The sequence below is a fragment of the Liolophura sinensis genome, chromosome 6 (genome assembly GCF_032854445.1).
Source record: "Liolophura sinensis isolate JHLJ2023 chromosome 6, CUHK_Ljap_v2, whole genome shotgun sequence".
Taxonomy (NCBI): Eukaryota; Metazoa; Mollusca; class Polyplacophora; order Chitonida; family Chitonidae; genus Liolophura; species Liolophura sinensis.
This window is the reverse complement of record NC_088300.1, coordinates 11,134,820-11,160,573: the sequence shown is the minus strand read 5'-3', so window position 1 is coordinate 11,160,573 and position 25,754 is coordinate 11,134,820. Positions and strand designations below refer to the sequence as shown.

Here is a 25,754-nt window from a genome sequence, read left to right as displayed (position 1 = left end):
AAGCAAAGAGTAATACCAGCCATTCCTCATATTAAACCTGTACAATATCAGTCATAAAACAACAACAACAACAAAGTAACGTGCACATTTTTTGCTTTTTAATTTTTCCTCACATACAATTTTTAATAGAGCTGATTTACGGAGTATTGGCAGCTAATATATTAAAGCCATTCCTGATCCAGAGCTAACAGTGGCAGGCAGCATGCTTGAGAGCAATGTACATCTACATGTGCCACATCCTCATTTATTCCATGTTATCACAAGATTAATCAACAGCCTCCATCTCAAATGAGTAATGCCCATCTTCATCGTCATACTGAGATTAATTACCAATCCTTACAGGATTTACCTTGCATGACTACTCATTGTAGGTTGAAAAGACCGTGTAATATGGTTTAGAGGCCTGCCAGCACACACATCAAGGGCAGTACATACTTGTTCAGGCCTTGAATACTTACAGCTTTATTCATTTGGGTCAATAGCTGCCATGATTATACACATAAGGCAGTCTGTTTTCTTTTACACTGAATTGCTTCTTATCAGTAAACAACTTATTAACTGTGGTTGATGGGTGAAATAAAACCAGAACATTTACCACAGTAGTTGGCACATGCTGATCAGCTACATTCCTACCTCTAAATCACCTGGCACCCGTTTCACGAATCGCTCTGTGCACGTAACTACCATGGCGACGTTACATCTACAGTACTGGTCCCCATGAGTGTTAACTCATACATAACGCAGCATGCACTTTGTGAACCAGCCAAGACCTTCAGCCATATCTCCACATTTCAGCTTAATGCACACAGTCCATTACTATATGTAACCGTTCTGAAGGCCAAGCATGCAAAAATCACTTTCCAAACCTGTACAATATCTTTCCAATCTTTCCAAAATGCAAATCTCATTCAAAATGTCTTGAAGTGATTATGAAAAACAAAAATGAAGAATATGAAGCAATCTTGGGTCTAATACAGTACTTAGTCAGTTTAGGGTACCTTCATCTACATGTATCAAGCATTCTGTATAGAAAATAGTCATCTTAATAAACACATTCTGAGGAAGGCTTCGACACTGTCAAAAAGCTGTCAACTTGATATGTGAATGAGCTCAATATTCCAGAGCCCTTCGTGGATCCTCCGCATTCCAGAGTGCACTTAATTTCAAAATAAAATGGAAGAATGCAAGGACAAACAAGACCTGTAAGGAAATTTGCCTTTTCAACGTAACAAAAGGTATTTTCAGTTCATTTAGAAATTGTGACTGCCCAAACAAGTGTGATGTGTCCTGTGCTTGAAGAAGGCCCTTTGAACTACCTAAAAAGACTACCAGACTTTTGGTGACAATTTTCAGATCTGATAACTTTCTGGTAAAATTGGTGTCAGAAGTGGCAGAGGATTTGAGATCTGACAGAGTTACCTGCCCTTGTCTCGGACATGGTGCATGAATGTTTGATTTCTAACAACAGGAGAGAGCCAACAGTTTACAGACAAAGGCACATGGATGAAGGTTGAAGGGGACAGAGTAACGGTGCTGCCAAGAGAAGAGGTCAGCCTATGTACAGGTGCAGACTTAGCACAAACAGCAGGTATATGTAACAGCACAGTGAAGTTTTATCTTCGTCACGATCCATGTGCTGATAGGCTACCAGGCAAAGTGCAATATTTACAAGCTTTCTTCTCTATCATATCACAATAATGGGATATCACTTTATATCAGGAAGGAAATAAGTTGTACACCACTGCTAACTTTTATCTGTGATCTGAAACCTTATATATAGCGAAATATTGGTCTGACTTTTAACTCTACACCAATTCTGACAGAAAGATAGGATAACAGGGGAGGTAGACTTAGGCAAGATGTAAGCTCTATTGTAATAAGGGAAAACTTTACACTTCCATGTAAAATCAACTACATGTAACAGCAATTTAGTGTTTGCACATCAGACAAAATGACATGATTTCTGACATCCATATATCTATAGAAGCATGTGTTCTTTGCTCAGGTTCTTATCACACAGACTATGTTATTATGCTAAGGATGTATAATAATATATGCAATACTTTTAAATAATCAAAATCTAGTAACACATACATAAAGGTATATTTCAAAATGAATCTAACAGCATATCGTGTATTAAAACTGTACATAAATGGATTTTCAGGAAGAACAATAAATAAATCATAGTCATTTATACAGCAAATGGACAATGGGTACAAAAGTAGGATAATTCATAACTTAATCAATAGACAACAGAAAAAACGCCTTTGTGTTGAACAGAAGTATTGCATAGGTAATTGATCAACAAGTTAGATGGAAAAACTCTGAAATCAGCTTGTTGTGATCAACACTCTAAGATTGAAGTACATCAACTGAGTAAAACCAACACTAAACAAAGGCTGAGCTTGGGTTCAGGATTTCCTGATAACCACCCAGAAACCTGCGAGTCTGAGGCTGTTATCATGATATATGACCTACATGTTTCAGTCATTCACACCTTACATGAAAACAATGCCAACATTCATACACATTTATACCTCTAATCTTACATGACGCAATGTTAACATACACACATATTTATACCTCTACAATACTGGAATTCCTAATTACACCTATGAATACTATCCTATCATCACAGGAATTATTGGAACAAGCCGTCTGCTCACAAATAGTTCATACTTCTGTCACATACCTATCCACATATCACATAAAAAACAGCCAATACTACCAACACCATCCTTGTTCAGAGATTTAATGGCACAATGAGGTGAGCAACAACAACAAAGACAACAACACAGAGAGTCTGGCAGCTTGAGGGGTTGGCCATGGACATAGGTCATTCAGCAATATGTCACTATCAGCAAACAGCTTTCAGTCAGAACTGAACTCATGTGCCTCAAAAACACAAATAAATTAAAGTATTAAAATGATTATCTCAATCACAGGATTAAAAATCATTCCCTTTCAATTTCATCAATGCAGACTGGCAACACAGAAGAAAGCAAAAGCTAAAACTCCCAACTTAACCCTCCTGCACAGGGATCCATACAATCCATCTTGTCCTGATCTCAAATATACAAGACTATAAAACTTGCCACGAAAAACTGCAAGACCTTCCCATTATTCTTAAAAATGTTCAAAAACCTCCTTTTTGACATGTATACATATGCGCATACCATTACTTAAAGTGAACTAAATTACTGGAGACATTCGCTGAAAATACACTCAAAAAATTCCTTTTTCAAATTAGCAGATTACAATACATGTAATTTGTAACACTTTAAAAAATTTCAGAAAAATATGGGATAAATTCAAAACTAGTTTGTTCCTTGAAATTCCTGCAGAATACACTGCAGACATTATTACCACATCGGTATAGTTATTTAATTCCATGTACAGCAACACAACACAGGTTGTCCCCATGGAAATCTGTGTCGCACAGCTATGTCTATCGATTTCTTCCCTTCACAAAGAGCAGAGTACAACCCTATGCTGTATGTATCTCATCACATTGATTAACAGGTACACTTTCAAATGCCTTGTGTACAATTTTTTAGACTTTAAAATATAAACACATCCTTATCATAACTACTTTATCAACATAACATGTGAAAAGGTAAAATCTATGCAGTTTATTTCTTGTCTTTGGATTTAGAGATGCAGTGAATAAGCAACTTGCAAATACTTTAAGGATTCTGAGAAGAGAAAAATCCTCCAACAATGGGTGGATGTACGAAACATGCATTTTACTCCGTTAAATACAAAATGAAGGAATACCAGTTGCACCAATGGTATACAAGATTATCTATGTTGTGCAGACTCTGATAAAAACATCATTAAATGTTTGATGTTGGGTGAGAAAAGTGGCGTATGTACTTGTTACAACTGTGGGCATTAAAACTGATGTCTTAATCATTCATGAATTAAAATTTAAAAATTATGTTAAAATAAACTGGAATTATCCATAAATCTGAATATTCATGACATGTTTGAAAGAGTTAGGCGGGATTCTTCAGTATCCTCTTCTGCCGGAAGTCATAGACTTGTCTGCACAGGAGCACGATTTCTGGGTCTGCATCCAGGGGAGGTAAGCGTGCTGATCTGGCATAATCATCTTCAGGCTCTGGGACAACCTTAGTCCTCCTGTAACAGCCTTCCTCAGTGTACCTTAAGTCAGCTCGGTATCTGTAACAGCCAATGTAAGCCATCAGACTACAAACTAGCAGATTTCTAGGACAGGGTCTCTGACTAAACCCTCACAACATTTTGTTGTCTTTTATTATCAGTTAATAATGAGAACATAATGCATGCGATCTACACAGACCATGCTGTTCTCATTCACTCACCTACAGTGCTCATTATAAGTCAGAACATAACACTCATCTTCAATTCTCACTGCCTTACCTATGGCTGCAGTACTTGTTATAAGTGAGAACACATCACTTGTACTCTATACAGGTCACGCTGTTCTCACTTACTCATCTACAGTACTCGATATAAGTGAGAACATAACACTTGTCTTCGATACAGACCACACAGTTCTCATTCGATCACCTACAGTTCTTGCCATAACATGCATCCTCTTTCCAGACCATGCTGTTCTCATTCACTTACCTACAATACTCATTATAAGTGAGAACATAACACTTGTCCTCTATGCAAGCCACACTGTTCTCATCCTTGTGTTTAGAAGCAAACACCTCACAGTCCATGTGTTGTGGGCGTCGCCCAGTTTCAGTGTGTTCAGGACGATAATACCACAGCAAACTCATCATCATCTCTCCTGGTAGAACAAAAGACAGGTACAAAACAATGAATCACCACAACTTTCTCAATAACTCATACCAACCGTTTTTCCAAATTTTACGAATAACGCACATTTTACACTATTAAATCTATCATGGCCCCAAACTGCAGTGGACAACAGTAAATGATTAGACATGTACATGTACTGTAAGACGCCACTCACCATCGTCTGCGTTTTCCCACAGGTTGGTTACCTTGGCAACATAGGGGACATCAGATTTACGTGGTCCTGAGCAGAGTAATACGCAGTCACCAGCACGCACCTCGTCCCCATCTATGTGACGCATGGCTGGGTAACATGGACGCTCCGTGGGAGGGATCTCTCGCTGAAAACAATACGGGACATACTGTCAACAATCAGGAAGGCCCAGTTGTATGAAGCACTTGCTGTGTGGAGCGCATGTAACTACGTATGTATACCATGTAGCACGATGTGAACTGACACTTTGTGTAACTCGCTCTAGATCAAACAGAGCGTCTTCCATGGAAGTGTTAGATTTTACGTGCGTGTACAGTCCAATAACATCCAGAAGGCAAGAGAAGCTCTCAAAGATATACTTGTAACTAGTTGCCACTGAATAGCGCAAAATGCACACAAACAACAGTTTTACACCTTTGATGCATTACTGGTGATTCAGACTTTAAAAGAGAATGGAGCTCTCTATATCAGTGAAACATACACGTACACAAAAAAAACAGCCTACCAAATATACCTTGTTTAGAAAACCTCTCTTGCAAGAAATAAAGATGGGATGTACACTGTAACAAGAAAATAACTAATTCACAGATAATGAGCAACCAAAACACACATTTGAATGACTCACTGGAGAGTGGACGATCTTAAGGTCTGGAGCTCCAATCCACGACCAGCCATGGTTGTCCACACGCTTCCGCTTTGTTTTGTTTGGCGACTCTTCTTTTTGCATCCCTGGCCCATCCTTCCTCTTTCCCTTCTCCTCCTTCCTCACCGATCTCCCCCTATCCTCCTGCCTGACAGCCTTCCCTCTATCCTCTTGCCTGACAGCCTTCCCTCTATCCTCCTGCCTAACAGCCTTCCCTTTATCCTCCTGCCTGCCAGCCTTACATTGCTTTTTCTGAGATTTCTCCTCGATTTTTGGTCCACAGACAGCAATCGCATTGTCTGTCTTGGCTGTTTTCGTCGGCCCATCAGTCAATGCTGATTTCTTTTTCTTCTCCACTTTTTTATCGTCTCTTTTCTGATCCTTTGTCACTTCCTCACTCAGCTTTTTCTTCTTCACTGGCACCTTTCCTTCAGGCTTTTTCTTACATTTGCTCCCTCTCTTGGCCTCTGCAGATTTCTCCCTTTTCTTGCTGACCTTGCTGTTGTTGTAGGCTTCTGAGCCCCCATCTTGTTTTTGGCCCAGCTTGCGCTTGTGGGATTTGGTTTTGGTCTGAGAGCTGCTACACTTAGGGTCAGGCTGTTTGTCCTCTAGCACCTTGTGGTCAGCGGGATTGAGGGGCGATGGGGTGAGAGATTCCACTTTGATGGGGCCCGACTCTTCTCTGGGCGTGATGAACGGGTGCTCTGTATGTGGATTGTGAATGAGCACCTTGACTTCTGCCTGCGGACACTGGACAGGCACTGGGTGCGGCCGTGGGATGATGCAAGGCTCGGGAAGCGGTTGTAGTAGGGAACCACCACTAGGGTAGTAGTTGTTGTGGACATAACCTGACAACACAAGATCACCAGAGGTTGATTTACTTGACAGCTTTGTCAATTGTTCCTATGTACTATTATGTTCCAGTATACAAACATGCATGATAGTCAGGTCTATGGGTGGAGGACACTACACGTACATGTACGAGGTTCTTTGGAACACCACAACCATGTTCTCAACATTTTGACATACCAAGAAGATCATTTTCTGTGGATATACGGCCTGATATTTCACCAAGAAGATCACAGAGATGAGACAGACACTGGGATGAAAAAGAGGAAACTACACATCATACTCATAATTTTGACATTTTTAGTATTTCTGAATTAAATTCTGAATATTTTTCTGATGAATTTGTTGTATATACAAAGAGGAATTCCTCCACAAAGAGGACAAATTTCATGCCTGAGATCATTTTGTGTGAGGATATGGTCTGATATTTCATCAAACTTTTATTGTCAGATTGTATGGGTATACAGCCTGATATTTCATCAAAAACATACTGTGTGGGTGTACACCCTGATATTTCATCAAGATGGTATTGTGTGGGTTTACAGCCTGATATTTCATCAAGAGCATACTGTGTGGGTGTACACCCTGATATTTCATCAACATGGTATTGTGTGAGTTAACAGCCTGTTATTTCATCAAGAAGGTATTATGTGGGTATATGGCCTGATATTTCATCAAAAACATACTGTGTGGGTGTACGGCCTGATATTTAAGCAAAAAGGTATTGTATGGGTATACAGCCTGATATTTCATTAAGAAGGTATTGTGTGGGTACACAGCCTGATATTTCATTAAGAAGGTATTGTGTGGGTATTAGGCCTGACATTTCATCAAGAAGGTATTGTGTGGGTTTACAGCCTGATATTTCATCAAGAAGGTATTGTGTGGGTTTACGGCCTGATATTTCATCAAGAAGATATTGTGTGGGTATACGGCCTGATATTTCATCAAGAAGGTATTGTGTGGGTACACGGCCTGACATTTCATCAAGAAGGTATTGTGTGGGTACACGGCCTGACATTTCATCAAGAAGGTATTGTGTGGGTACACGGCCTGACATTTCATCAAGAAGGTATTGTGTGGGTACACGGCCTGACATTTCATCAAGAAGGTATTGTGTGGGTACACGGCCTGACATTTCATCAAGAAGGTATTGTGTGGGTACACGGCCTGAGATTTCATCAAGAAGGTATTGTGTGGGTACACGGCCTGACATTTCATCAAGAAGGTATTGTGTCAGTTTACAGCCTGATATTTCATCAAGAAGGTATTGTATGGGTTTACAGCCTGATATTTCATCAAGAAGGTATTGTGTGGGTTTACAGCCTGATATTTCATCAAGAAGGTATTGTGTGGGTATCAGGCCTGACATTTCATCAAGAAGGTATTGTGTGGGCTTAAGCCTGATATTTCATCAAGAAGGTATTGTGTGGGTTTACAGCCTGATATTTCATCAAGAAAGTATTGTGTGGGCTTAAGCCTGATATTTCATCAAGAAGGTATTGTGTGCGTTTACAACCTGATATTTCATCAAGGTTGTGATGCATGGATATGCTGCCTAACATTTTCCCAAGAAAACCTCATGAAACACACTGGTATAATGAGTTTATCACACTGAAGATCATTACAAACGCCTTTTTAATTAATCCTCGTATGTAAGCCAATGCACACTTGTGTTTTCACTGCAGTTTTGCTCTATATACAATGGGTGAGGATAGACTCTTTGGTAAATATGGTAACTTACAACAAGCTTATTCTACTATGGACTATTTGGTCAATTTATTAATTTGTTTGGTGTTGAATGCTGTACTCAAGAGTATTTCACTTATACGGCTGTGGCTAGCATTATGGTAGGAGGAAACCAATCAGAGCCCGGGGGAAGCCCATGACCATCTGCAAGTTGCTGCCAGGCCTTTCCACTTACAGCCGGAGACAAAGTTAGCATGAGTTCAACTTGAGGTCACAGCGACCGTATTGGTGAGAGGCTCCTGGGTTATTGGGCCGTGCTGGCGTGCTAGCCCCCCCACCTTGGAGGCCCCTCTTCTATTTGGTCAATGCTGGGCTCATGAGTGAGTGTCACAACTGATATCACACATCATCACGTAATCTTTTTCTACATGTAATTTTTTTTCATGAACATTTACTTGTCACATGTGCAAGATTTTTTTTCTACCTGTCTAAAAACTTTCTGTCTGTCTGTGAGGTGAATGGTGCATTCGGACAAGAAAAGTACAGTAGTACATACAGGTAGACACACTCACCATAATAAGGGGCTGTGAGACTGCAGGCATTGCCATGGTTACAGGGCACATTGATGTTGTGGTTGCAGGGCACAGTGAAGGCGCTGTTGTAGGTTTGATGGAAGGGCACCATCTGGACATTGCTGAGACTACCAAGCCCTGCTAGCGTGTAGGACTGGCACTGGGGGCCTGGGGCCACGCTGCGGGCGGGAGAGAAGGAATAGCGTGGAAGGGGTGCTGCGATATGGGACTGACTTCCAACATACGGCCCACAGTCCTCCACATTCACGTGAATTGGTGACTGATATGTGTGACACAGAGGACGATCCACATTGCCCACTCTGTCCAGGGTAGGTGCAATGCTGTCCCCCAAATGGAGGGGGTCTGAGGTGCCCTGAAGCCCCTCCTTCACATGAAGCCCATCCTTGACAGGGCTGTCCTTGACCAGGTCTCGGTTGCTCCACTCAATGGGGGCGTTGCTGTGAAGAGCTTGGATATACTCCTCTCCCCGCCCTTCTACCCACCTGCCCACCTCCCGCCTGCTGGACATGTACGCCTTGGTGCGCGCCGCCTCCAACACCTGTGTGCGTGCGGCCTTTTGGGTGCAGCTGGGCAGGGATGACCCAGTCACAGCCATGATGGCCTCTGCATTCAGGCTGGCAATGCGACGCGCATACTTTGGGCTATCAGAATTACCAAGTTCTAAATCAGCTGTCCTTTTCACAGGAGATTTCACATTTTTAACAACAGCCTCCCTTGTGGCCTTGTTCACCGGTGATTTTGAGTTTCTGGGTTTCTCATGAAGACTTTTGTCACATTTCTCAGGGGTTCTATGCTTGGTTAGGGAGGAAGTGGTTGATTTTTTCTCACATACTTTGTCCTGCGTTTTGACTTTCTCTTCACACACTCTGTCCTGCTTTTTTCCATCTGACACTGACTTTGCAATAACACTTAAAGTTTCCTCATCACTGGAATCTTCACTAGAATCTATGCCTTTGATGGGGTCAGTCTCATGATAAAATATGTTCAGTTTAGCCTTAGCATTTAGACTAGCTTCTCTCCTAACAGGCACCGAGTGTAGAACATCCCCGGACACCCTGTTCACAGTTCTCTTCTTGGCTTTTTTGGAAGTGTCTTTTTTCCTTTCCCGTGTCAGTTTTGAATTTTTCACAGATCCTTTCTTACTCTTGGGAGATGATGTTTGCACATTTGAAGAGTTAGTATTGCACTTTTGTTGATGAAGTTTGGGGTTGGTGCTTCCATGGTTGCCATTGGGTGCACACAGATTAGCATTGGGTAAAGTTTGATTGCTGTTGAAATCAGTCTGCTGCGAGTTTAATCGAGATTCATATATGGGTACAGACTCATCGTACGTGATGACCTGTTCAGCAGCTCGACGACTTCCGATGTTGTGGTAATGTTTGTACTCTAGTGCCACGTAGGCTGACTTCAGGTCCACCATGGCTGTCTTCTTCTTTTCCCCACCCCCCAGGCATGCAGACAGAGACAGGCGTGGTAACCTCACTACTGGACACTTCTTCTTCACTTTGTTCTTCAGGATCTGAAACAGAATATCCATATAATTACACGTACATGCTAAATCATTCATTTTAGTACATAAAAAATTTTATAAACTCACAATTCCAAACTTAAGTATTTTTCACTTTGCAAGACCTGCATTTGAGTCTACGACCTTACTGGTCTTCTGATCAGCTGTAGGGAGATCAGAATGTTAACTGCCTGGGCCATGATATTTCCGCCAGCCAAGGCGTGTACCTGTAAATGTTCAACTGCCTGAGCCATCAAATGTCCTCCAGCCAAGGCGTGTACCTGTAAATGTTCAACTGCCTGAGCCATCAAATGTCCGCCAGCCAATGTGTGTACCTGTAAATGTTCAACTGCCTGAGCCATCAAACATCTGCCAGCCAAGGCGTGTACCTGTAAATGTTCAACTGCCTGAGCCATCAGATGTCCTCCAGCCAAGGCATGTACCTGGAAATGTTCTGTTATATCTTATAATACAGCAGCCAATCAGGTGAATCTTAGCCAGGCTATGGCCATGATGGAGACGGTTAATGGGTCCACAGCATTATAGGATAGCTCTGGATCAGTGAGTACCTGGGATAGTTATGATATCAGTGAGTTCCTGGGATAGGTCTGATACCAGTGAGTTCCTGGGATAGGTATGGTATCAATGAGTTCCTGGGCTAGCTATGATATCAGTGAGTTCCTGGGATAGGTATGATATCAGTCACTACGTGGGATAGCTATGGGATCAGTGACTACGTGGGGTAGCTATGGGATCAGTGAGTACCTGGGGTAGCTATGATATCAGTGAGTTCCTGGGATAGGTATGGGATCAGTGAGTCAGTGAGCCTTCCTACTTCAATTTATATCTGATAGAATTTACAAGTACATCTACATGAATTTATTTATTTGACCAGGCTGTTTTCCTGGTGTTTAGACGTGCTGTTCACTTGAAGATGGTTATAATACCTGACACACAGTATTAGATTTTGAGTAGAGGAAAATAAATTGGCTGCTGGCTATACCTGTACAAAACAAGAACTGTACCCTTACAGCTTTATAATGCTAAGCCACATATACCCTTCAACTGAACATATTATCACATCCGTGTTGAGCTAAAAATGGCAATCTAGACGTGTACATGTATATATCTATTTGTCCCTAACAATTTTCAAATCCCTTGCATAATCTGTACATGCATGTACTTAATTGTAATGCAATTTGGCATTAAGTCTCTCTATACTAACAGTGTTTGGGTCGGGTACAATATGAAACTTTAGCTATACAACATCACTGTGAAGTCCCTTTGGGCTGGAACTGTTGATTTACAGCAGAGTGGGGCCAATCAATGCATTTCAACATGGGTGGGTATATATACAATAATCAATATTATCCCAAATCAATGACTCTTCTTTCTTGGAATATTTATTTTAGAGGATTTACAAAGTCAAGGAAAATTTACTCAGAAATGCCTTTAAGTGAATAATTTGAAGTCAGAAATGAGTGACCTTAAGATTACTGATCAATTCCTATGTATGTATGTATGTATTTATCGATCAAAACTTGTGCCATACTCAAGAAGTTTTCACTAACACGATGACAGTCAGTTTTATGGGTGGATGAAACAACTGACATGCATACATGTATACACATGAATATATACTGGACTCCTGTCCCTATCTGTTTCACACATAACTACTCTAATATTAAATACATCAAAATTAAGACCAATTTATCAACTTTAACCCAAAATATAGAACCCAAATAAAGAGACACCTTTACATGTATACCCTTTTTCTTCTAATTTTTAGCCAGTACACATGTAACTGTAACAGGAATATTTGTTTCTTTTTTCTAACATGGTTAGACCACCTCATGTACAACATACATGTACTCATGTCTTTAGTTTTCCAAAGAGCTCGGAAAGTAATATAATATTCTGCTTTCAGCACTATTAATATCTGTCCCAAAAATTAGAAGAATTCCGGTAGTTACGATTAGATGTACCTGTGAGGATTAGCTTTCCTTGTACCCTAAGCACCGCAGTGACTGTAAATAAAATGCAAATGCATATGTACTTCTGCCAGAGTGTCCACATTTCCTGTACAAGTATTCAGCATGGAATATCATTATAAACGCATAAAGAAACATGTATACAATGTAGGTGTACATATGAGAATAACATACATGTACAGACAGCTGATCTGGGCAGGCACTCTTTTCCTTACATGTTTACAACGTGTCATGTCAACACTGTAAAATACTGTCACAGACTGTGAAATTATCCATCAATAAGCACTACTTGTATACATACACTTTAAGGGTAGCCCTGTACACTTGATTCAGACAGCCTTCCTCTGCATATTATCTCAGCTTTACAATGTGAGGGGATCACTACACTGAAGATGTCACAACTATAGACTCACTAGCACTACAGATACTACTATAAACATACATGTACAAACAGTGACCAATGCCTGCTATTTATAGACTATCATATATGATATGATGGATATCACTACTAATTTATTGATATTAATATGAATTATGGTGTAAATATATATTTACATATACATATAATTCAATGTAAACTTTCCATCTGAATGGCCATGTTGCAGTAGCCCATATTTAGTGTCCCTACAACTTCCAGCAAGTGCCAATCACTTACAACTTCCAGCAAGTGCCAATCACTTACAATTTCCAGCAAGTGCCAATCAATTCAGGTAGGACACATATTTATTTGCAAAGTTGCACCGGACAACCCATAATCCCTTGTAACACAAGGAATTAATATTCAACACCACACTTTCTCAATTGACACTGATCAAGACATACTAGGAGATACTTCTATCTATATGCCTGTACATTTTGATGAACAATATACAATTATTGCATGTTTCAGGGTAGAACAGCGTGATTTGTCGGCACGCAGTGTGAGTTCTCCATCAGCTGTCAAGAGCCAACAGATCACAAAGTTCCACTCTGAAACAGGCAATAATTATTTTATTGTACTGGTCTGTCATGTTAACAGATTCTCGGTGAATTGTCAAAGACAATGACTGTTAAAACAGTGGCTCTCAAAGCAAGCAGCAGATGTGACGTAATGAGATGAGGCTTAATAAGACGCCACCAAAAATAAATGTGATGTAGCAAATTTAGCGTGCTACATTGCATTTGTTTCTGTAATGATGTCACAGCATGCAGCATCACGAAATGCTGAACCCCACATGATGTGATATTATAAAATGGGGGAACGATAAATTTGCATGAGGTATAATAATGTATATTGGTCAGCTCATACTGTATACTGTCACTGGGTATAGCCTACTTACATGTTTTTTATGAATTTTATTAATCAATATAAGCCAGTGTACCCTCCTTACTCTCATAGATGTTCATGTCCAATTATGAACGTAACAACACAACAATAGGTGGGAATATTACAGTACCTGTCAAATTTGATCTTTCCCTAGTCTGCTCTACACTAACAGCCTGTTAAATTAACTCTTAACCTGTCAAACTTTACCTGTTCTAACATGTGAAGTTGTCAGGTGTGTCACCACCTATATGTCATAAACTTAATACACAAACATGGATACTGCAAACTAGGAGTTACCTGGTTGTCATGGTTGCAGGGCATGGTTTCACATACCTGTATTACTCATTAATTACCAGGACAGGTAATCAATCACACAAGATCAAGGACAAGCCACTATGAATGCTTTTATCACCTCCTATTTTCAGGACTCCTCGCACAACCACAAACTGACTGATTATTCAGACCTAGATCATAACAGGACAGACTGCAACAACCTTATTAAAATAGTCTTCATCCTCAGTGATATAGTCTCTAATATAGGATTAAAATGCTGTGTCAACAGGTACGTGTCAAGGTTTACAGCCCCACTGGACCATGATTTGGACAACCATACATGGTTTCCACAGTAGGTACATGTACTGGGTGCTATCAGCAGAGATGCGCCCTGACAGGGAGCCCTAGTAGCCCAGGATATATGGCATGTCAACAGCTGATACAGGTGCATGTACTGGGTGCTATCAGCAGAGATGTGTTCGGACAGGGAGGCCCCTATTGGGCCATGATTTGGGCACACAGGATGTCAACATCAGACACATATGCAATGTTTGTGGGCAGGCCTGTGCTCAGACAGGGAGCCCTAGTGGGCCATTATTTTTGGCAATCACACTGGGGTAGGGTGTCACACAGTCAACCGAGTCAATAGCAGGAAGGAGATAAACTGTGTCACACAGCACAAATGGCAAACAGAAAACTTGCAGCGCTCTGTTATTGTCAGTACAACTGCACATGAATATGCTCCATTTCCACTAAGAAAGCTTACAAAAGTGTTGCCCCTGGGTAATGTGTTGCAATAAGTGTGCCAATGAGGACTGTGTGAAGCACCTAGATAGGGATCAGCCAAAGTAGCAGATACACATGGCTCGACAATGGGAGTGGGGGTAGGGTATGGGGTGTAGAGCACAGCCTTTTCATTCACACCAAACTCTGTACAACAGTACACTGTATGTCCACACTTATCTCAGCAGGCTGAGTCTAAGAAGATCCCTCACTATAGATGTTTGATTTTAATAACACTTGAACACAGAGAAATTTCATAATAAACATATTTCCTTGCAGCCTGCTTTTGAGAATTTAAGACATGGATTCTGATCCCTAGAACTACCCTTAGTCAGAAGATACTTCACAAACACTGCTCACTCAACAGGCACCATTTAAAGTCAAGTAAAATCCAGGAATCTTTTCAGAGTTTGTAAACTTGATTGATCAAATCGCATGATACCCACAATGCCAGTACCGCATACAGGCGATACAGTACGTGCACCTATGACCACAGGAAAACAGGCACGTTATCTCCAAGTAGCAGCCAAAATCTGGTTTTATCAGTCACTTTTTCACTTGTGAAATGCCTTGGCATTAGTAAACATCTGGCACATTAAGGTGTATATCACTGATGATGAAGCTGTGGGACTATATCAAGAAGAGTGAAGTTGTGGGACTATATCACTAGGAATGATTTTATTTATTTATTTATTTGATTGGTGTTTTACACCGTACTCAAGAATATTTCACTTATACGACGGCGGCCAGCATTATGGTGGGAGGAAACCAGGCAGAGCCCGGGGGAAACCCATGACCATCCGCAGGTTGCTGGCAGACATTCCCATGTACGGCCGGAGAGGAAGCCAGCATGAGCTGGACTTGAACTCACAGCGACCGCATTGGTGAGAGACTCCTGGGTCATTACACTTCGCTAGCGCGCTAACCGACTGAGCCACAGAGGCCTCCACTGAGAATGAAGCTTTGGGACTATATCACTGAATGTGAAGCTGCGGGACTATATCACTGAATGTGAAGCTGTGGGACTATATCACTGAATGTGAAGCTGTGGGACTATATCACTGAATGTGAAGGTGTGGGACTATATCAATGAAGGTGAAAAGGAGGAGCTATAGCGCTGAAGATGAAGCTCCGAGATTATATCACTGAGGATGACGCTGTGGGACTATCACTGAGGGTGAAGCTGTGAGACTATCGCTGAGCATGAAGCTGTGGGACTATATCACTGGAGGTGAAGCTGTGGGAATATATCACTGAAGTTGAAGCTGCAGGAGTATATCACTATATAAGCTGTGGGACTGTATCACTGAAGGTGAACCTGTGGGACTATACCACTGAAGGTAAAGGTCTGGGACTATATCAGTGAAGGTGACCACGTGTACCCCTGATCTCAAAAGCCTGTACCCTAAACACCAAAGCCTGTACCCCTAAACAACAAAGGCTGTATCCCTGATCACCAAAGCCTGTATCCCTGAACACCAAATTATGTACCCCTGAACACAAAAGCCTGTACACCTGAACATATACATGTAAGCCTGTACCCAAGGCCCTGGACACAAGAGCCTGTACCCCTGAACACCAACACAGAAGTCCTTACCCCAGGATCTCTGAATACGGGCTCAAAGCACTGGTGCACCCAAGATGAGTATAGGATATTTGTCTCGGATCTGACTATATTGTATGTACATTTATTTTCCAGGGGAAGGGGCGGGGGGGTGATCAATGTCCATACTTATTGCCAAAGCAAGGCTTTATCATTGACTTTCACTTTCCCAGAGTCTCAGTAGCAGTACTTAAGCCTGCGGATTCAACTCCAGACAGTTGGACCTGCCCCTCAATAGCGGACTGTCCCCCACCCAGGGATGGTAGATCAATAGGCAGGCTTTAGAACACAGCCCTGGTAATGGAGCCTCCAGTGTCAAGTCAAACAGCCCCACAGCATTATCCTGATTGATTGAGCATTAATGGCATGCTCTGTAGAATCAGAGCCAATAGGCAACAACATGACACAATACAGCTGCCGAGAAGACTGCTGGATCAAGTGGTACTGTCCACTGTCACAGCACCACCTTGATCAAAAATGTGGCGAGTTCAAAACTAGGTCTTGCCTATGATGTCTATACAGCCCTTCCTTGTCCTAATGTTCACTTTCACAGGGCATAATGCAAAGAGATGACCCATCTACCTGTATGAAAGTGCTGGCTGCTATCCACAGTTGTACACACTAGTTACACAAGTGTCCAGGTAAAAAAACCTGAGTAGTGTCACGCTTTCTGAAATACATAGCCACACAGCAACCCAAATTATATGAGGTATAACCATGATCAGGTTTATGAGTAATCAGATGTCGTTATGTGACAAGCACCAGTAGAACCTCCCAGAGGTGCTAATAGTTACCAGAGCGTTATGAGGAAGCTGATCTGTAAACATGCCTGAGTTGATCTCTACCATTTATCATCACTTAATGAAGACAAATACCTCGCCAGTCAGTGATCTTGCTGCTAATCAGAATTAACCACAAGACAATTATCACAAGCACAGGGGCACGTACATGTAGATTACTTGATGTTACCATGGTAGCTATGGCTGAGGGGTTCAGAATGGGGGTGAGGTTCACACTGCTGTGGGATCATATGCCCTAACACGGCAATCGATAGCCAGTCAATAACCCAGCCACGGTCCAGGGCTTTAAACATTCTCAATGTATATCGTAATCTACCAATCAAATTCTAGGGTGACTCCTGACTCCATGTTACCTTTACATACCAAAACAGCAACCATGGAAAATACTTCAATGTGTAGTAATACAAAAATGGTCACACTGGTTGTATAATGTCTAGTTATACAGTCATAGTCCAACAGGTTCTACAATATGTAGTAATGCAGCAAGAGTTTCACTGGTTCTAAAATGTGTAGTAACATAGGCCAGGCCACTGGTTCCACAATGTGCAGAAATACAACAATACAGCCACTGGTTCTAAAATGTGCGGTAATACAGCAATAGTCCCACTAGTTCTTAATATGCAGCAATACAACAAGAGTACCACTGGTTCTAAAATGGGTAGCAATACAGCAATAGTCCCATTGGTTCTTAATACGCAGTAATACAGCAATAGTCCCTCTGGTTCTACAATATGCAGTGATACAGCAATAGTCCCACTGGTTCTTAATATGCAGTAATACAGCAAGAGTCTCACTGGTTCTACAATGGGTAGTAATACAGCAATAGTCTCACTGGTTCTAAAATGTGCAGTAACACAGCAATAGTGTCAATGGTTCTACAATGTGCAGTAATACAACAATAGTCCCACTGGTTCTATTATGTGCAGTAATACAGCAATAGACCCACTTGTTCTACAATGTGCTGTAATACAGCAACAGACCAACTGGTTCTACAATGTGCAGTAATACAGCAGTAGACCCACTGGTTCTACAATGTGCAGTAATACAGCAATAGACCCACTGGTTCTACAATGTGCAATATTACAGCCATAGACCCACTGGTTCTACAATGTACAATAATACAGCAATAGTCCCACTGGTTCTTAATATGCAGTAATAAAGCAACAGACCAACTGGTTCTACAATGTGCAGTAATACAGCAATACAGCCTCTCGTTCTTAATATGCAGTAATAAAGCAACAGACCAACTGGTTCTACAATGTGCAGTAATACAGCAATACAGCCGCTGGTTCTAAAATGTGCAGTAATACAGCAACAGACCAACTGGTTCTACAATGTGCAGTAAAACAGGAATAGTCTCACTGGTTCCACAATGTGTAGCGGTAGTCTCACTGGTTCTTCACTGCCATATGTATGACCATCATAAAAACACAGACTGACCGCTCTTCGAGCTTAACATTAAGACTTAAGATGCTCCTTTTAGCATTGTGGTTTCTACAAACCTTCACCAGGGACAAAATTCCTCACACAGAGCTCTTTACTGCTTACAGTACTAATGTCCTTTCCCCAGATTATTTGTTTACAGCTTCAACTGCATGTACATGTAGATGTAAACACATTTAAGGTAAATGTTGCGGTGCAACGTTTGCACACATGTAGATATACATTCATTCAAAGGCTATTCCAATTCCAAGGCTTGGTGGGGCTAAAGTTAAAGCAAATACCCATAGCATCAGTGATCAGCAGCAGAATCTTGGAGAGTCATGGGGAGGGGTTAAAAAATGTCTCCTTGTGGATCAGACAGCTGCCTCTCGTGTCATACTCGGACAATACACTGTACACTTTGATGCCATTACATCTAAAAACAACCAACACTTTTTTTATTTCATGTTACCAGTCCACCTAGCAGACTGCATGCACTTCATTACCATTTCATTTCAGTTTCATACACATTGCATCATTCTGAATACATACATTCATACACTTCTTGCTAGGCATCAAGCCTTCCGTCCTGTCACATGCTACAGCCTACATGAAGCTTGTATCTACAGTGAGTCCTATCACCTGCTACTTGTACCCTATATGTAGCTTGTATCTACAGTGAGTCCTGCTCTATGTAGCATACATAACTAACACCTAGTAAAACCTGATCAGTGTGTACATTATTGTGTTGTTTACAGTTTGAGACCTAACTACATCTGATGTAGATGTAGATGCACTGCTGATACACGTACACCGACTTTTATATATAGCTATAACTGTGGTCAAATGTAATAAGTCGGATCGTACCACATGACCGTCTGGTACATGGAGCGATATTGGATCCCAGAGAGCCGTATATTTTCATAATGTACGGTAGTAAAGTGCAGTAACTTTATATGCTAAAAGCATTGGGCTGAGGATGCTTTTGTGTTTATCGTTTGCTCATCAAGTTTCTGACAAGAAAATGTGCACGGGGGAATAAATTTCATTATTTGTTGATTTCCAAATTTCGCAAAATACTAAGGCAAAGATCAAAAGCGACTTAAGAATACATAAACGCTGGATTCAGAGCGTATTGCCCGCCGTGAAAAGGGAGATCGAAAAAACTTTCTCAAGGCCCGGCTGAATTTGTACGCATATCTTCGATCGTTATTTTTGCGCGAGGTTCAATTCCTTGGACAGGTTCAGCTACATAATAAATAGGTCACTGTTAAGTCTTTTGTACATTATACAGTGGTATTGTAGGCCTACATGTCCATGTTGAATTGGCAATCCGCAGGGGATTCAATGCGGCATCCCATCCAATGCAGATTTTCAACACAACATGGGCTCATACAATACCATTTTGTACAAAACACTTCACAATAACCTAATAATACAGTATATACTGTACATGTGTAAATTTGGACTACCAGGCACACAGCCTACATGTACATGTAGTTAACACTAGTTACAAGTACCTTAAGGAGCAACTAATATTTTTATGTATCTGCTTGTCGTTAAATGCCATACTCATGAATTACTCACATACACAATGATTTATTTGTTTGTTTGATTGTTGCTTTAGGACGTACTCAAGAATATTTCACTTATACACGACCAACAATATGGTGGGAGGAAACCAGGAAACCCACGACAATCTGCAGGTTGCTGGAAGACCTTCACATTAACAGCCGGAGAGGAAGCCAGCATGAGCTGGACAGGAACTTACAGCGACGGCATTGGTGTTAGGCTCCTGGGTCATTGCGCCATGCTGGTGTGCTAACCCCTTGGCCACGGAGCCCCCCCATACACAATGACAGTCATTCCCAAGAGTGGAGGAACTCTGAATACCTGAATCAGGCTCTTATTTTCTTTGTTCTTTTATCGATCTAGTCTAAATGAATTCCTCTACATTTGCTTTTACAGGAATCCACCAGGATCTAGTTAAAATCTAGTACCACAATGCTGAAAGTTTTAATACATATATAAGTGAAAAGCTTTTGGGGATTCCATGTTCATAACTTCAACATTATAAAACAATATATGTATATTATTTTAATAAAACCAGGAGATTCTTTTTTACAGGAATACAAGCAAATTCCCTTATTTTGTTTCATGCAGGTGAATAATGACGTGAATCAGGTTCACATAAAAAAAAAGAGTGCCCTACAGCGTAAACCATTAACCAGCTATACTTAGTCATTTATAGATGAACTGATAGGCCTGCACAACATATTTGTGAAAACAAGTGGCCTTAAACATACATGATATTCTGCAAATGTTCACATGAACATTGCCCATTTTGCTTATTTAATACTGTCACACAGACAGTGAGAGGTGACTGTGGAATCTACAAATTCACTGCCCAAGGCCAGATTTGAACCCGCACCTCTGCCTATAGTGATTATAAGGTATGCAAGCAAGACTTGGGGAACAGCTAGCATGATACTATCAATTTACACTCTTGTATGTTAGCATCAAAACAGCATTTGTTTGTGGTAGTTTAGTCTAAGGAAACAGGGTTACCCCTGAAATGTTAGTCTATCCAGATCATAGCAGATGGGCAAATCAACTCACACACAATTCATAAATCCGTCAGGATGCATATGTCACCATATAGCCTGCTGCCTAAATCGACAACAGATGTGGCAACTGCACCAATCCCCATAAAACAATTCATCTATATTTGGAGCGATAACTTTAGCCACGACATCCGCAATTAATTGCCATATATTCCGTACAGGGTAGAGGCAGGCTGGGTGCGCGTGCATGCGTGACCTCGAGTGTGAAACAGCGCGCTTTGCTGACGTCACAAGTGTCTGGTCAATCTAACGGCAATGTCAATACTGTCATTCTACAACCGATTACAATCCGCAAAGGTCTTTTCCTTTGTCTCATGAAGGTTACAAGCACATAAAATACATACAAGAGAAAATTTACCAACCTGACTCTTTTGCTTGGATGTTTTCTGTGTTTGTTTTCGGCCGCGCTGCCCGTTTCCGCATTTGGCAGACGTCGCCATATTTGCCGAGATTGCTCGCCAGAGGGCGCTGTTTCCCATGTGTTTGGTTGTTTACGAGCGGTAGACACGTGGCCTCACCCATGACAGGCAGGACTGATGTCAGATCTTATGCTATATGTTTGTTGCTACAGTGACCACTGAGGAGTGTGTTGTTCATTGATGTTATCTCGTCACCCAAGCATATACACCATATACAATCCCTAGCCAAGATCTAATGCAGCACCTTAATCAGAATATACCACTGTATTGTTTTATTTATTTTATTTTTTTTGCATGTTCTTTGGGGGGGGTATTGGGGGGGGGGGGGGCAAATGACAAACCATAATTATCGGAGTTCATAATTGGTTTAGCTCCAATTCTGGCTCCTTCCCACCATAATACTGGCCGCTGTCGTATAAAAGAAATATTCTTGAGTATGGCGTGAAACACCAGTCAGATAAATAAGTAAATTATATTCAGGTTACCATCTTGCATATTAAACAGTTTATAGAACTGTACTAGATATAGGCCTACTCTCCCTATCTGGCTTTGTGCATTTATAAAAACGACAAGAGCTTTCTCTCGATTGTGTGACAAGAGAGATGGCTTCATTTTGATATTATTAACTATACATTAATTGATGGCGATATCCCAGAAAAATCTGATATGGTGTGTACATATCTGGCTTAGTTACATATGCTACAGCGTGTATAAACATGGACGATTTCAATCTTCATCATAAAAGGTTGCTGCAAAAATTTTCGCTTTTTTCTTTAAAGAGAAACACATGCTTGAAAACAATTTCTGTATGATGAGTATCTGGGACCACCTTTTGGTATATATTCTAGGTCTTTGTGCTGTTATAAATGATGATGTAAGGCGTGTTTAATAAATATATTTGCACTAGAAATAGGTCTTTTCAGCCAACAAATGTGTTCAGTCTGGATTTTAATTATACTGATATTTTTTAATATATTCATAAATTGTAATTTAATTCAGATTATGTGTTTGGATATAAAGAACAAATTTATATTCAAATAAACGTCTTACACATGCGTCACATCCATATTTAAATTTAACATTGTTATGCAAAGACGATATATACGTGGGTGACGGACAAAAGCTATATACATGTATACCAAGAGGTTGTCTCAAATATGCACCGTGCCATCCAAAAATATTTTCAAATACATGTACACTTTCTTCCTGAAAGAAAACAAATATTAAACAATATATTTGCATTTTTGACGCTTTTTCATCTGATTTTGGCATTATTTTTATGTTTTCTTCTTCTTAAAAGGTTTTGTTATATAGTTTGAGTCTGTATTTGCGTCGAAACAGGCATTCATCTACTTAGACATATACATAGTTAAACATGAAAATTTCTCTTTGGTCCATTCCTACGGCGTCTTACCTATGAAATATAGACTTGCTGCGAAAAGGAACCAAAGAAATCTTTTGAGTTTACTGTCGTAGGAAATAAGCTAGATGTCTTGAACACTATGAATTGGCTGTTTTATAGAAGTGAGTCAAGCATATAAGCACTGAGTGATGGGAGTGTTTTCTTGGCTATATATGAATCTAATGGTTAAAATAAAGTGCTGTGATACTGAGGCATTGTTGATTCGGATGAGTTGCATTATAAAGGAAATACTGACAATCCAAGACATTATCTATGATGGACATCGCTTGTATTTGCCAGATTTCGAGCGCTGTTTACATTGTGTTTCATTAATTCTAACACATAATCATTGGTTGCGTTTTAGACGTGTTCTTGACCGCATTTTTATGCGAGGACATTGATTTTATTGTTGCGGTAGAACTTAAAATGAAAATAAAATGTAAGAAATATTTCTACGACCACTGAAAAATATTACTGGTGTGTATTCAAATTTGGTTGATAAACTACTTTTGGCTTTGGAATAAAAAGAGGTGTAGATAGGGCGATGTTTTACAAGGGATATAAATCGTTATTTTGCAATCGATTTTTGTGTATAGGTAATAACATTAAGACTAAGTAAAAGTACAAATTTAACCACTACCAGCAATGACATTTTGCAATAGAAAAAAGAAAGAGATGTTCCTATATGACTTCAAAGCCGGATTTTATCCGTCTGTTGTCACATTGACCAAATTTTTATGGCATTAGCTTAATGTACCTTGAAAAAGACAGTTAAAGAAACCTGATGCTTTGCATAGGGTGTTCTTGTTTCTTTGAGGCGTGGGGGTCGTTGAGAATATAATGATACAGGGATAAATGAGTGTATGAAACACGAGTGAATGAATAAGTTGTGTGCTCAGAGGAGGGAGGAATTCTTTTGAAGGGTGTGGGTGCCTCTGAGAAGAGCCATTTTCAGATAAGATGCAGGTGTGCGGATTTGGTGACCTACATTTGTTCATCAGTTTCTTCCTCTGACATTGGGTAGTCACCTTTTGTTCCAACGAGCGTGCATCTGAAGCTGTTGACAGGCGTACTCGTTGTACGAGTTTCCAAGTCCCTCTCCAGTGGCGATTTTCAGACGGAGACTATAGCTTAAGACGTGACTCAACTCAACTCAACTGGTCATACGCAGTTGGTCCCAGTCGCTGATGGCTTGTGCGACTTGAACATTCACAGGCATATAGGTAACGATTGGAGTACAACTCCAAATGAGTCTCGTCATTATTTTGCATGCACGAGCGCTTACGACCTGACGTAAGTTGAGCAGAGTTGGGTGTTGACCGACTTGACCTTCACTGTTCAGTTGGAAAGCGTTTCAGCCAATCACTTTGCTCGAAAATCGGGTCTAAGGATGGCTTATATTTACTGATACGCGGAGGCTGCCATCCTTAGCCTGGGCGACGTGTGCAGCCCATTACCTCATTGTATCTGTAGTTAGCTACCCCACTGCCAAAGCTCGATAAATGTATGCGATATTTTATAGCCAAATCCAATTTATACAAGGTCTATCCGGAAAGACATTTATGCACCTTTGTAACAAATTACTCTGGGCGTTATCAAACATTTACTCAGGAAATCTGAGTCGAACTCGATAACTGGGCTTGTTTTGAGTTACGGTGTGACTTTATGTCTACCAGATTGATCTCAGTTGCTACGTCAGTCATGTTGAGAAACCGACATCATCTAAAATATGTCACCTTATTTGAGTAAAAGGCCATATTTCCTCCCATCATTATGTTGGCCGCCGTCGTATAAGTGAAATATTCTTTAGTACGGCGTTAAACACCAATCAAATGAATAAATAAATATTTGAGTAAAAGGAGCAAAGGTGGACAACGACGTTGTTTTGGAAACGTATTCTAAATTAGATTTATTAAGTGACGCTTTTAAAACGACAAGAAATATAGACATCGAGTTGATGTGACACAGTACGAAAAGTCAAACATCGTTCGGCATGCATACGTAGCCCGCGGAAAAAATGTTGCCAACGTTGACAGCTGTAAGGCACAAAAGCGAGATATTATGGAATTACCACTCATGTATTCGCGATGGAATGAGATTAAAACTGTCCAGAAGACCGCGAAGCCGTCGGCGAATGTAATTCACCTGACTTTTGTCCCTGACAATTAAGCTTTAAATGGCTCCTATTTTCGTTCCGCCCACAGCGCTGGCGGAAGTCCCATACCCACATTTTATTTTGGACGTCCTCTCAGCTGTGAACTAGACCTTAACCTATATTAAAAGTCGATTTCTTGGCTACTAATCACTATTCATCAAATTGGTAGCAACAAAAAGTTGATCAAATTATGGAGAGGTTCGCCATGGTTTGTACGATAATAAACTTCTTGGGGCGTTTTTCAGTTCAGATATTAAATTGTTGCAGCTGCTTTCAAATACAGAAACATCAAAGAGTTACAAAAGTAACTATAATAGTACAAATGCTTCTGACTAAAATATCGCACACAGAGAATGCTCAGAAGTAGATTAAAAGTTTAGTCTGACATTAATATATCATTTGTAATGCAAATCAAACGGAACTTCATTTCAAACTACTGGCTTGAATAGTTAAAAGTTTTTAACAAGCTATTTGAAGTCTGGACCTGTACAAATTATTATTGTTCTCGGAATTGGACTCGAACAATGTTCAATTAGATAACAGTATCAGGTTACACAATACCAATATAGGGCAGAGTCAAATATATTTTGTACCCCAACACTGAAAGCGTGTCAAATAGGGTTTGAGCTTAGCCTTTAAAATCATCATGATCAATACACTTGTATTCAGTACAAAATACAAGTATTTATA

The 25,754-nt window shown here is 40.5% G+C and overlaps 2 protein-coding genes across 3 annotated transcripts in view; both read right to left on the bottom strand.

Moving 5' to 3' along the window:
• The window catches only part of LOC135468955 (cyclic GMP-AMP synthase-like receptor 3), a 91,598-nt gene that overhangs the window by 28,988 nt on the left and 36,856 nt on the right, over positions 1 to 25,754 (bottom strand). The gene's annotated exons all lie outside the window — the stretch shown is intronic.
• On the bottom strand, positions 86 to 21,498 carry LOC135466369 (uncharacterized). Of its 2 annotated transcripts, none has more exons than XM_064743808.1 (6): positions 21,451 to 21,498; positions 8,759 to 10,298; positions 5,631 to 6,496; positions 4,970 to 5,132; positions 4,615 to 4,783; positions 86 to 4,185 (listed from the first exon to the last, which is right to left on the bottom strand). In XM_064743808.1, the coding sequence occupies exons 2-6, from the start codon at positions 10,197 to 10,199 to the stop codon at positions 3,999 to 4,001; spliced, it is 2,826 nt and encodes a 941-aa protein (XP_064599878.1). In that variant the 5' UTR covers positions 10,200 to 10,298; positions 21,451 to 21,498; the 3' UTR covers positions 86 to 3,998. The 2 variants fall into 2 exon arrangements, with proteins under 2 accessions (XP_064599878.1, XP_064599879.1); XM_064743809.1 differs by lacking the exon at positions 21,451 to 21,498 and adding an exon at positions 21,084 to 21,237.